Below are 14,233 nucleotides of genomic sequence, written 5' to 3'. Positions count from 1 at the left end.
TATATATATATATATATATATGGATATAGATATCGATAGATATAAAATGTTTCTTTTTTTTTTTTTGCTTAACCCTAGAGGCAAAACTAGAAGCAAAAGACCAGAGTTATAGAAAGGTTGATTTGAACTGCATGGAGATTTACATGGTAGTACCCTGCAACAATAAAACATTGTCACAATTTGAATTTTCCAAAGCAGAATGAGCCTCCTCTGAGGTATATGGCAGGTAGCATAAGTAGCCTTATCCTCAGTTTAGAAGGGTTCAAAGGCCTTCAATAGAGAGGATTCTTAGTTCAAGGTGCTGATTGAACTGGCTGGTATCTGAAGCCTCTTCCAACTCTTGAGATTCTGTGTATAGTCAGTATCCCTTTGTGGAAACGTCACTCTGACCATGTCATCAGTCTTACAAAGTTGTAACGCAATGTTACTGCTTTACAGCCTGATCCTGGGTTTTCTTTCTGAGCTATTATAACACATTTGAATTACATGGGAAGAAATAGACCAGAAGGATCTGGAATGTACTAGTAACCTTAAATAGAGGTAGAAAGAAAGTCTTCATGTTTCCTTGAAATGCCTAAAGACCATATGATTTACATAAACAAACAAGGAAATCCTCTTTGTGTGTTTAGGGGTGTGTCTAATACAGGAAACCATAATTTCCTGTTATTGAAAGTTTCCTTTAATCTTTTAGGCACATTTCAAGACCTGCATGTGTTCAAGGTGTGTTGCTTCCTTTAGCCTTAAAACACAGCAGTGGTTTTCTGGTGGTGCCTATCTATCTGATGTAACTCTTTTAGAAAAGCCCTTTTTTCATAGAAGATGCGAGAAATGAATTTAAAATGGGTGATTATAGTATGTGACTCCTATAGAAAATCCCTTTTTTCATAGAAGATGCAAATAATGAATTTAAAATCCAAACCTGTATTTAGTTAAGGGAATGGCTGCTCTATATGGATAGTATAAACCTGGAGCTATACTTTAGCCATGGATATGAGACTGTAAAATAACTGGAGACTATGAGTTTTATGAAAAGAATATTCAACATTAATCAGCAAGTTTTTATTAAGCTCCTACTATATGCCTTTTATTGTCTCCCCTTGTCCTGGGGAGCTCACATTATACACTCTTTTATGGAAATGAAAGAGTTTATGAGGAAAAGCAAATCTGGAAATCATGTTGGTCCGGCAATTTCAGGGAATGAGCCAAGTGTTTTCTCAATAAGGGAATTAAAAAAAGCAGTCAAATTTTAAATGGCTAAGGGCAAAATGGAAATTTCTAGTGATATTTGGAGGGAGATTAATCTTTCAACCCAAGCAAACACTGAGCTTTAGATAACTCCTTTCAGACTCTGACATTGATGTGGCTTTTATTTTTCCTGATCTTAAACTTTTATTGTTTTAGTCAAAATGCACTTATCTTCCCTCTCCCCAAGTTAAGTGACTTGCCCAAGGTCACATAGCTAGTAAGTATCAAGTGTCTGAGGCTAGATTTGAACTCAGGTCTTCCCGACTCCAGGGCTGCACCCCCTAGCTGCCCCCATTGAGATAGCTTTATCAATGGTAGTCTTTGGTAATCTTCAGGTAACTAAGCTGTGTTGTGTCTTGACATGTACAGCAGAGAGCTTTCTTCAGTACTGTGGGCACCATGCTTGGCTTTAAGTCTGTTATGAAATTGTTTCATTGAACGGGGCCTCTAATTGCCTTGCTTGGTAAATGATTGGCCATGATGCGGATAATGTTCTAAGTTTCATTGTTGTTATTCTTGTTTAATGTTTCCAGTCATGTCTGACTCTTCACAACCCCATTTGGGGTTTTCTTGGCAAAGATATTGGAGAGATTTGCCATTTTCTTCTCCAGCTCTTTTTACAAATAAGGTAAACAGGGTTACATGACTTGCCCAGAGTCACATAGCTAATAAGTGTCTGAGGCCAGATTTGAACTCAGGAAAAACAATATTCCTGACTCCAGGCCCAACCCTGTATCCACAGTGTCATTCAGATGTTTGAGAAACAGACTATTGGCCATTCTCCCTCAGTCTTCCTTGTAGGGAGATTAGAAATCCTTTTTCCTTATTCACAGGAAATTGTGCTCTCAGCTCTGATAACATTGAATAAGCCATCCCTAAAATCTGCTTCCTTGAGAAACTGGATCTTCTTTCTTCTTTTACGTATCTTAGCCTCTGCTCATTTCTTTTTTCTGAGTTCTGCTTCTTGCCACTGAACTGTGCTGACGTGACAGAGGACAGAGCATCACAGTGTAGAGAGCTTAGCCATTGTATGATGCCAAAATAAAATTTAGTTGGGGAAACACTCTAGGCTATTTAATTCCTTGGTTGATACCCCTTCTTAAAAGATTAAGTGGGTTCATGATCTTATCAATATGGATTCTTCTTTTGATAGTAGAGATCATACCCTATCCATACTTTCTCGTCCGTGGTGTCGTTTGTCTGACTATTAATCCTTCACAAGGGATCCACCTGATATACGAGGGCCCTGCTCTCAGTCTCTTGACATACCATGGTTACCAGGGGAACATTTTATTAACGCATATAGCCTTGAACCCGAAAGATGTAGAAGATAAGGCCTTTTAAACATAGAAAAGCAGATTGGTATGACAGATAGAAGTTTAACCTCAGAGGCCTGCCTCCAACACATATTAATTACATGACCATAGGCAAGTTACTTAACTTTTCAGTTCTCCAGGTGACTCCCTAAGACTATAAGTTGCAGAGAAGATGCAGACCTATATTGGTAGACATTGTTTCCTCACCTGGGAGTTCCCTGTACCAATGAAATAATTGTGTATGTATGATTTGTTTCTGCACAATCTAAATGTGTGTATGTATACACACATGTAAGTGTATACATATGTATACATGTGAACAATACAGATATGGATTGTATGTTCATATATACATGTATGTTTGTGAACATATGTAGATGCATATTTTTCCAACTGTTTTTTATTTGCTATCTTTTAAATAAAAAGAGGAAGTTTAGAAATAACTAGCTTACGCAGTACTTTTTTGTTCTATATCTTTGCATCCTCACAACAATACTGTGAGGATTGCAACAAGTATTATTACCTGTTCTTTATAGAAAAGGTAATTGAGACCTATGATCATATATGTTAGTGATGGGATATGAACCCAGGTTTTCCTAAGTTCAGCACTATCCATTTTGCCACACTTACTTCTCTAGAAGGGAGAGGGTGGCTCTGCCTGGACATCATTTTGAGATGTGATACTGCCCAGTATAAAGTTGAAATCACAAGGGCATAAAGGGATCAGGGAAGTGGAGAAGGCTAGTGACGTACCTGTAATGAGGAAGCCAAAGAGTTTTGCAGATTCTTTTAAATTTCATTTTTACAATATAGTAGTCTTGTTATATAGTTGTCAGTGATATGTTATAAAAATTCTAAGAACTGCAGATAAAATCACGCTAAATATAAACACAGGAATTCATTTGAAAACCAAATATAATTTTTTTTTCTATTATCTTCCATTTGCTTTTTTCAGGCCTCTAGCTGAGGCCTTCATTACTCAAGCTGATCCCTAAAGTCCCTTCAGATCTTCTGACTGTTCTTCTGTGAGATCACTGAGAACTGACTGAATTTCATTACAGGCTATATCTGACCCCTTCTGAATCTTGAAATGAAACTTTCCGGCTGCCACACCAAATTTGATCTCACCAGGGTTTTGCCTAGTTCTCTGCAACTTAACCTTTATATTGTGGGTGGGGTGCTTTATTGACAGCAGCTGGCCCACTCTGTTCACTTTAGGCATGTTAAAATGTTAAAATCCTAGGAACACCTTGCCGTTGCAGAAGACTGAGGATTTTATAATACAAGGCAAACTGGTGACGAATTTCAGAAATCTGGGCTAGCCCGAAGGAAACAACCTATTCATCCCATTCTCCTTTAAACACTTAAACCCTGGCTTATTAAACAATGCATCCTGACCCTCAGCAGCCCTTTACTTTCCCTCCTTTCTGCATAGACAGATCACAGCCTCTAACAGATTATTTTACATGTGTAGCCACAGTGCTTTGTCTTTGAAACATCGTCCATGTATGTTTCATCTCACCCTCTAGATTGTAAGTTCTTAAAGGTTCAGGAACCACGCCTTTATTTTTTCCCTTCTTTTCCTCTTCCCTTAATATCTAGCACAATGCTACATGAACTGTAATTACTTGTTAATTTCTTCTTTTTAGAGGGAACAGAAACACTAACTAGGAATGGTCTTTCTTGTTTGTGTGTATGTCTGTGTGTGTTCTTTCCCGCAGTGACAAACAAAAAACCCACACAGGCATCTATCACAAAGGTCAAACAATTTGAAGGCTCCACATCTTTTGTAAGAAGGTCTCAGTGGATGCTTGACCAGCTTCGCCAAGTTAATGGTATCGATCCTAACCGGGTGAGTGAAATGTTCAATGCTGAGTAAAGGAATTATATTCAGAAGGTGATTCTTTTTGATTTTCTGTTGTCTGCCTTTTATTGGCAAGACCTTTTGCACGATTTCATTTATATTGCAGAAATTTCTCTGATCACAGCTCTTCACATTCGGGCAAATCCTAAAGGTTTTCACCTGTTATATAAGTAAGAACTAACAGGGGTCCCATTTGGAGGAGGAATTTTGCCTTTAGTAGTTCAGGTAATCATGGCCATGACTCTGGTAACCCACTGCCAGCCCAGGAAGCATTAAACATACGCTATCAGGGGAAATGCTATGTTTGTCTCAGAAAATTACAGAAATTCCAAGACTTGTTTGAAATTCTGTGTTATAACTTATTTGGGTTTAAAAGGTCAAGCTTTTTATGGTAGAATTATCTAACCAGCAGTATATTACCTTTCCCCTGGAAGGAGGAAAGAAAATAGCTGATTATAATGGATGACTAACGTAGGTGGATATTCATGTCATGCATTAGTTTTGCAAGAAAGGGGAGGGTCTTTTGTGATGGAAGGTTATGTGCATGATTAATAAGATGGGATGCAGAGACCTAAAGTAATTCTTTTTCTGGAATGAAAAACCTTACAAATCTCCAATTCCAAGAAATGAATCATCTCTTAGGCAAGAACAGTTTTAAGCCCAGAGAAGGAGGAAGGAGAGACCTTTGCAGCCCTGTCAAGTTCAGCTCCCTCATTTTACAGATGAGGAAACTGAGTCTTAGAGTTGTCTGAGGTGGGATTTAACCTAGACTTTCCTGAATCCCAGTCTAATACAGGATCCATTACTGTTAACTGATCTCTAAGCATATCTACAACTCCTATGAAGTTTGATAATAATGACAGTGAAGATAATAATGATAGCTAGACTACACGCACGCACACACACACACACGTAACATACATACTTTAAGATTTGCAAAGTTCTTTACAAATATTATCTTATTTAATCATTACAACCTTGTAAGTAGGGACTATTTCCCCCATTTTACATCTGAGACTGAGGCTGAAAGATGTCGAGTAACTTGCTCAGAGTCCTGGCTAGGAAACAAATGAGAAATAATTCAAACTCCTGTCTTCCTCACCCCATGTAACACTCTACCCACTGCACCAGCCAAGATCCCATGTTCTTTGCATGCTAATAACCTCCAGTGATTAGAGCTAGATTTCCAGAAAGCAGGTTAATCCTTTATAGTTTTCTTCGAAAACAATGAATTGATGACAATCATTTTGTAACATGTAATAAATGCTAATTTTTCTGGTGTTTCTTCTCCAGGATTCTGCAGAATTTGATTTGCTGTTTGAAAATGCTTTTGACCAATGGGTGGCTAGCACAGCTTCGGAAAAATGCACTTTTTTCCAGATTCTCCATCACACTTGTCAGCGGTACCTCACAGACAAGAAGCCAGAATTTATTAATTGTCAGTCCAAGATTATGGGAGGTAAGTGGAAGAAAGGTCTGCTGCATACTCTGTTGTCATAGATTTCCTTTTATTGATGACTTAGCCACTCAATGGAAAAATTCGCTGCTAAATATTATTGAGACTAGATAAAAGAAAAGTTACCCTGAAATGTAGTATAAGAAGAATTTATTTTAGGGGTTTCATCTTCTTTTGATAAATCTTAATATCTTGGGGTTTTCCTCTACCCTGATAGGCTCTCAGAACAAAATGCTTAGCTGGAGTAACTTAGTCTATGCTGCTTTCTGAGAAGACTTTTTTTTAACTTTTCCTTCTTCTTTCTCCTAAATTTTGCTCTAGGGTTCTGTCATTTTTCTAATGTGTTTTTCTATGTACTTCACATAATGATTTTAAATATGTTAGTACCAAATACTCCTCTACAGATAAACATATAGCTTCCTTTTTATTCTGACATCCATGATCCATCTACTCTAACAATTTTCTAATTCCTTCTTTTCTTCAAACATCATAAAAAGTATGGCTTCTGTAAAGCAAACTTCCCTTTGTAGGGGAAATCACTAACATCATCAACATACTTTTGCAATCCTGCGGTAACATACCTCTCTAGCAAAGCACAGTCATGCTACAGGTTCTGACATATGATAGGATGTCTTCGGGTGCTTCTAGGGATAACAGCAATGAGGTGCCCTGAATTATCTCTCCTTCTTACTTTATTTTTTTTTTTCAAACTCAGTGTGGCTAATGAGGTGGAGAAAGCTGGAGCAGGGTCATCCCCAGGGCAAAATACTGAAGGAAGAAAGGCAGATCATTGCTTACGATTATAAAGAAATTCCTAACAAAGCTATCTGAAAAAAAGAATGACCTGCCTTAGGAAGTAATGAGTTCCCTTTCCCTGGAGATGGCCAAGCAAGGGTTGGAGGTGGGCCTCTTAGGAAGTACTATTGAAAGGATTCTTGTTTGGGGCATGAAGTTGGAATCGTCCTCTGAATCCTTCATACGCTATGGTTTTGAGATGCTCAGGAGACAACTTTTGAGCTTAGCCCATTTTCTTTTTCTGGCTATTTTATTTATATCAGCACTTTTCTAATTATAGAACACTCATGGCTAACCTATGAATTAGACTATGCAAATATCATTACTCTCATTTTATAGAAAAAGACCTGAGGATCATTAGGTTAAAATTCCTTGCTTATAACTACATAGCTAGTAAGTGCCAGAGCCAGAACACAAACCCATCTTGTCTTTTGACTCCAATATACTTCATCCACTAGGATCATGGTATCATAGGTCTAGAGTTAGAAAGAACTTTACAGGTGTTCTAATCCAAACTTCTCGTTGTAGAGATAAGAAAATGAGGCTGAGAAGGGACAGGTGACTTACCCAAGGTTTTGCAGGTTATAAATAAACAAACTGGGATTTGAACCATGGTCTTGATTCTAAATCTGCAGTCTATCTACTCCACCACAGCTGTCCTTTTAGGGACTTGTGACTGTATGACAAATGTATGATCATACTGGCAGAGTGGGGGACTTGAGGGCATAGTGTCTTTTTCAACATAATGCCTCTGTTTTATTTTTCATGTAGTCTTAAATTGGAAAGCAGACCTTTGTATGAACTTATTTCTACAACAGGTGCTCAATTGAGAATGACATTTAGAGACCAAACTTGTGCACAAATCATTTGCTTATATGGCAGAAATCTCAAAAATGAATACAGGACAGAGTCTGTTATTCTTTTGAGTTGATATATTTTAATACGTTGTACCCATTATCCAGCTGCATGCCCTATGGATAAAGGATTGTTCTATCCATCTTCATTATCAACTCCACTAACGTATATGTGGCATCCCTCAAACAGGAAAACATTAATGTCATCAGAACAGTGGGAGATTCTTCACAGGAATGAAAGCCAAGTTTTCTGTAATTTATCTCTTCAGTTCTAGATGGATAGGAAAGATGATTAGTAGTGCATACTTTCATCAGAGGACACATTTTATGATGCCATAATGAAAAATATTAGATGTTGTGGTTTTAATGTAAGAAAATATTGAAGACTATTCAGGAAATACCATTCAGGAAATTAATAGAATAAAGATTTTCATATCATTGCCACTGATAAATATTTATAGGAAATTGACCTATTCAGTCTAAACTCAATGTGGAAGATCAGAGAAAATTATTGTCGGGGTCACCTAGCCACTTACTACCTATATGACCCTGAGCAAGTCAGTTAACCTCTGTGAGCCTTAGTTTCTTCTCCTGTAAAATGCAGATGTTGGATTAGATGACCCCTTTGGTTCCTTCCTGCTATAAATGTATAAATCCATATTCCTAGATTCAAAGTCTATTCAATAAATGCAGAAATTTCCCTGAACCATATGGTTTTTTCTTGTTCTCCCCCAAGAAGATAGTTGTCTATTTTGAATTTAAAACTAGCCATTTTCTTTGTCATTCACTTTCTTACTCAGACATTTTCCTCCTTGATAATAAGTCCTCTCTGATTGTTAAGCTTCACTCAACATTTTCTGATTAGGATAATAAATCATTAGGGTAAGACAGCAGCATTCTTTAACTGCAGAGTCACTATTGGAAATGTGGAATTGTAGACTTGGAACCTCCGATAATTGCCCTTGGAGTAGGACTCATCTTATAGATTCCTGTCTTTCCTTTTCCACTATGAATGTAGGATAGGAGTGAGAAGATGAGGGGAACCCAGTGGTTTTCTTTTTTCTTCTTCCCTTGGAAGAGACCAGTAGACTACCTCCTTTTTTCTCTATTACCTCTAAATATCTTCCACTTTTTGTCTTTTATTCATATTTCTCATGCTATAATGTTACTAATTATATTTCCCTATCCTTATGAGATGGCACAGTGGATAGAGTGTCAAGTCTGGAGTCTGAAAGATTTCCTGAGTTCAAATTCAGCCTCAGACACTTCCTAGATGTGTGACCCAAGGCAAGTCACTTAACCATGTTTTCTTCTGTTTCCTCATCTGTAAAATGAGATGGAGAAGGACAAAACACACCACTCCAGTATCTTTGCCAAGAAAACCCTAAATGGTGTCACAATACGTCAGAAAGACCGAACAACATATCCTTACTAAAGTGTCACTACAACTACTATTTAGCCCCAGATTCAATGCTTCCTTCTTGTCACTACCTTACCTGTTTGATCAAGAATGCCCTCAAATCTTTGCCACATTCTGTCAATTACCATGCCATCACAAGACCTTTTCTTTATCCTTTTGTTTGCTCTGACCCTCCAACCCATACATGGCTGTAATTGACATCTGCCCTACTCTAGATAATAGACATCACATATCTGGAATGGAGTAAAGCCAAATGTAGCAATCTGCAGCAGTGAAGAATAATTAGTCAATTTCTAATTTAGAATTTTGTTTATTGCTGTATTGTGGAACATCACTTGTTAATTTGAGAAAGCTCTGGTATAGCAATAGAATGGTTTGTAATCAAGAAAACCTAGTTTCATATTCTTCCTCTGATATTAACTAGCCGTGTGACCCTAGACAAGCCGCTGAACCTTTTTGCCTCAAGTAACCACATTTGTCTTACCTAGTAGATCTTACGCCAGCTATTATCTACAGCAGTGGGAGTTCCTACACTGAGCATTCCTCAAACTGATACAATCATAAATTCATCATATGTTTGGTAAAAAAAGATCCAACGGGTTCATTTAGGTGTCAGAGTAGGAATCTATTGTCTAAGCTTGAGTGAAGAACTATGAAGGAATTAATAATCTATAATTCATGGATGGGAATACATGGTTTTAGTCAGTGTAGATATCTTAATTGAACAGATGGTTGGCCCTGATAGCAGACATATGAACTGGACCCTAAAAGATCAATTTGCTGATTTTCCTTTCTTGTTTCAGACTGTGACACATCTAGAGCTTTGAACATCAAGAATTGTATGTTTCTCTGAAAAGGAATGCCTTAAGACAGCTAATATATTCCCTGTCTTTGGGCATGACTAGACCTAAGCCATCTTCAGCAAATGGACATTTGTCCTAATTTTCATAATTCCACTTGGTTCTAGTATATGTCACAAACCCATATAACAATGTATAATTACATAAATCAGATACATAGACTGCAGCTATTGTAAATGTAGTTAGATTACGTCTTCCTTCAGTTGGACTCCATAAAAGGATGTTTTGCTCGAAAATATTAGGGAATACTTTGCCCACCTGACCACTGAATTTGATAACAGAGATAATAAGATCACCCGTAATTTTGTTTTTGCCACCACAAATATCCTATACCACTCCCTTATCTAACACCTAGCATGGAGGTAACATGTGTTGTTGGTGCTTTGCCAACTGAATACAGCTCTGTCAGGCTCTCTCAAAGATATCAAGCATGATCTGAGCAATGCTGTTTGCCCTCTAAGAGCCAAGCTAAGAACAGAGAGGCTCACCAGCAGTAAATGTTTGGTCACTTGGTATTGAATTTTTTGATCATAGTATGTTTTGTGTATATCATATTGACCTATCATTAGAGTATAAGCTTTTAGTTTGCGTATTTTAGTGGTGCTTATTCACAGAAGTGGGAGAGTCACAGGTATAGAATATTATGTATGATGTCAGATGTTTTTGACATATAGATAAATTTTGCTGATTTTTTTTCTCTTCCTCTTTTTCTTTCTTTATAAAATTATTTGTATAAGAGATGACTTGTTAGAAGAGGGGAGGTATACAAGGGGAAATCTACAAGATGTGAAAACAAAAGATATCAATAAAAAACTATTTTTTAAAAAAATGTAAGCTCTTAAAAGACAGAAACTCATTATGATTTGTCTTTGTGTCCTTTAGTTCTTAACATGGTACCTGGCACATTGTAAGAACTTCATAAATGCTTACTGATTGATAGAAACTCATAAGCTTTGAACACATGGCCAAGATATTCCCCTTGTTTGAAGGAACTACCCTTACTATAGCTACATAGAGTGCAAGAAGTGGAAAGAACCTTAGATATCATCTAGCTCAAGATCCAGGAAGGAAAATAATTTGCCCATGGCTAGTCAGTGGCCTGACTGGGGCTAGAACTTAGATTTCCTGATGCCCAGGAAAGCAATCTTTCTCTATACCAAACTATCTTCTTAGTAGTAAACATCCTGCATAAAATCCCCAAACCAGCTTTTAGAGGTCATTTACGTTTTTCCAGCCAAGGCCTTCACATGCTCTCTTATTGGACAGTATCCCTATTTCATTTACCACTTGTTTATATCCCAAATGGCTATAATTTTTCATTGTCCTGTTGGGGAAAAGGCAGTAAAACAAGTGCTGAGACTTCAGTAAATTCTGATACTTCCGCTCAAAGTATAAATTTTGCTTATCTGTGGTAGACAGAATGGAACGCTTTGATCTTCTGATATTAAATAAAAGTCTTAAAAAAAACCACCAAGTGATGCTGGAAATGCTGCAGAACCTCATAAAGTGAAAGGAGGCATGTGGCCTTGGGATGGGGGGTGTGGGGCAGCTATGAGGCAGACCATAAATTTTCTGTGTTGTGGTTATTATTTTTTTTTTGTCACAACCAGGGTTAAATGTTCCCCCAGTATTCTAAAATAGAACCTCCCTTTATAGAGGCAACCTAAAGTGGAGTTTTCTAATTGCAAAACTTACAGCAGCAGGCTAGGTCTGATCCCTATACACACGTTGCTCTGAAGATTCTCAAGTTTGTTCCACCTCCTGAAATATGCGAAAGAAAAATTAGAACAGACATCTGCTTATTAGTGTTGGTTTGGGTGCATATGTATCCCAAAATGAGAGAATAAAATTAGATCACCTAAGGAGTTCCCTTTTAGAAAAGCACAATTTTTAATGTTCTTTGTCCTATATATGTCCTACTCTGTAGGAGGAAATGAAAATTAGCAAATTTATCATTTACACTTCTTTTGTCTGGGCCCGCCATGCACAATACTTCTGAATGAGGTCGTAATCTGAGAAAATCTTGTTTCTAAGTTGATTGATATGTCAGTTAGAGAAGTTCCCCAATCATTTGTTTGACTTTCACATAAAGATAGCAATCTAACTTATATATGATTGATTAACTTAATGAGGATTAATGTATATGGGTGGTCTTAAAAGTTTACAAATGTTTTGTTATTGCAGGCTTTTGCCACCTAGAAATGGCCACTTTGTCCATTTTAAGTAAGTGCTTAGGTCAGACATGTTCACTCTTTCACTTTAATTCCTCTCGACTTTCCACATGTCTCTACCACACCCACATGCTGCTACCTTCCCTCTTCTCCCATAGTGCTCCTTAGTTTCCTTTCATGTTATCTTCCCCCACTGGAATGTAAACTTGAGGACGAGCTATGTTTCCTCTTGATCCTATTTATATTCCTAATGTTTAACCTAGTGCCTGGCACAAAGTAAGTGTTTAATAAATGCTTCTTGAGTCTGATGGAGATGACACGATTTATAGTATCAAAGAATTTGTGGTGTCATCAATGTAGTTAATCACTCTACTGATACAGATTGCAAACCCTCTCATCCTGTGAATGATCTTCCGTTTACCCGATGGGCCACACACTTCCTCTGGTTCTTTTAATTTCCTGGACACAAGTAGAGCACATGAGTTGTTCATCTGTTTCCCCTTATTTTCACTATATGACTACCCCCACCTTCTTTTCCTCATGATTTATTTTAGTCTTTCTTTCCCAGTTGTCAATATTTGACAGTCTTCTGATACTCACCATGATTTTCCCTTTTCCCTTTGGGTTATAGAGCATTAATGCTTAAATTCAAAGGAATACACTCATTCACAGTGAGGAATGCTGAAATAATATATTGCAATGTGGACAACATGGGAGATCTTGAGATCTCAGGTATAAATGTTTTATTTGAATTTTTCCAAATGGGTAGTTTTTCTTTTATACATTTTTACATTCATGATGGGGTGATAAGTTATTTAAGAGGTAATAACTCCATAAAATGAATAAATATCACTGAATATTACATGTAATACTGTGGGCTCCATAAGAGACATTATTTTTTACTACTCACTCATTTCAGAGAAAACCAATCAGCCAAAAATATCAACTCCAATAAAAATTATGGGTATGTCCCCACAAAATCAGAGTTCCTATTGGAATTGCATTTTATACTTTTCTTATTTGCCTTATTAAAATGTGATGGTGTGTACCAGGTTTTTAAGGTACCTGACTCTCAAGGAGTAGATTGTATTCTTAAAAATCTTTCATTTAAGCATGTAAGTTGCTCAGTCTGATGTTATTAATAGAATGGTCCTACTGGTGTGTTACAATATATCACCAGTTTCAAGCCAGACCGTTTTGATAGATTATCTATTTTTCTGTTGCAAGAGAAAATAAATCACTGAGTTTTCCCCAAAGAGGGGCAGAAACCACAAAAATCATAGGAATCATCTAAACTAACCCCCTCATTTCATCTAAATCAAAAGTTCAATGTGACTGTCCAAACCTATATAACTGGTAAGAAGCAAGGTCAATACTTGAATCTCTATCTTCTGACTTCAGTTTCATTTCTTTACCTGTTTTGTCCCATTCGATTTTAAAGTCTTTGAGGACAGGGGTTATGCCTCCTATTTCTTAGAATGTGATCATCCCACTGCAGACTAGCAGAGGCTTTATGAGAGCTTCCATTAAAGTTTACATCATCACAAGAAGCAAAAACAAGCAACATGGAAGCAATCTCTTCTAGCAGTAATCTTGCAGGAACTCATAACTGCTACAAAAAGATTCTGGGTTTCATTTCCATAGAAGATCTGAGAACTCTAGGAAAATGATCCCCTGCCATCCTGGTCTTCTAGAATCAGGTCCTAGTTATTGGTGGTCAATTTCAAGAAGTTGAAGAAGACTCTTTACTTTTCACTTTCATGACAACAATCCCCAGAGTGCTCAGGAATTTTCCTGATCACATGGCTTGATCAAGAAGCCATGAGGAAATGGCATATCAGAGAGCCCCAGAAAATAAGTGCTAAGCCTTCTGCTTGGACCATGCTCTTGACAGAATCAGGCTAGGCATCAGAGGCCATTCCCATCTATCACTTTCTTCTCTCCCCTTTCCCTTGGCTTCCCTCTTCTTTTTTTCCCTAACTCCTTCTCCTTTTCCTTTCCCTTCCCACCCAGGTGCTTAGATTAGGGAGGTTGCTTAAGAGTAGAAGAGTTGTGTTGTTTCTGGGTTGTTGGGTTTTGTTTTGTTTTGTTAGGAAAACAGAAGTGAAACACCAAAATAAAGACAAGAATCCACACTTAAAAAAGCTATCCAACACACCTCTATATTTTGTAGCAACCTCAGTACCTTTATTTGCTTTATACTCAACAGAAATGAATAATTGTTGTAGTCTTTTTAAAAAGGGAGTTCATAC

General features: G+C 37.3%; 1 protein-coding gene across 4 annotated transcripts in view; it reads left to right on the top strand.

The window, feature by feature from the left end:
• STXBP6 (syntaxin binding protein 6) overlaps positions 1-14,233 on the top strand; it is a 351,813-nt gene that overhangs the window by 275,240 nt on the left and 62,340 nt on the right. For all 4 annotated transcript variants that reach the window (XM_072624345.1, XM_072624344.1, XM_072624346.1 and 1 more), the window contains 2 exons: positions 4,283-4,413; positions 5,719-5,884. In XM_072624345.1, the coding sequence (XP_072480446.1) occupies positions 4,283-4,413; positions 5,719-5,884 (297 nt within the window). The remainder of the gene's footprint in view (positions 1-4,282; positions 4,414-5,718; positions 5,885-14,233) is intronic.

Source organism: Notamacropus eugenii, chromosome 7 (genome assembly GCF_028372415.1).
Source record: "Notamacropus eugenii isolate mMacEug1 chromosome 7, mMacEug1.pri_v2, whole genome shotgun sequence".
Lineage (NCBI taxonomy): Eukaryota > Metazoa > Chordata > Mammalia > Diprotodontia > Macropodidae > Notamacropus > Notamacropus eugenii.
The sequence above is the reverse complement of the archived record's forward strand: the minus strand, read 5'-3'. Positions and strand labels throughout refer to the sequence as shown.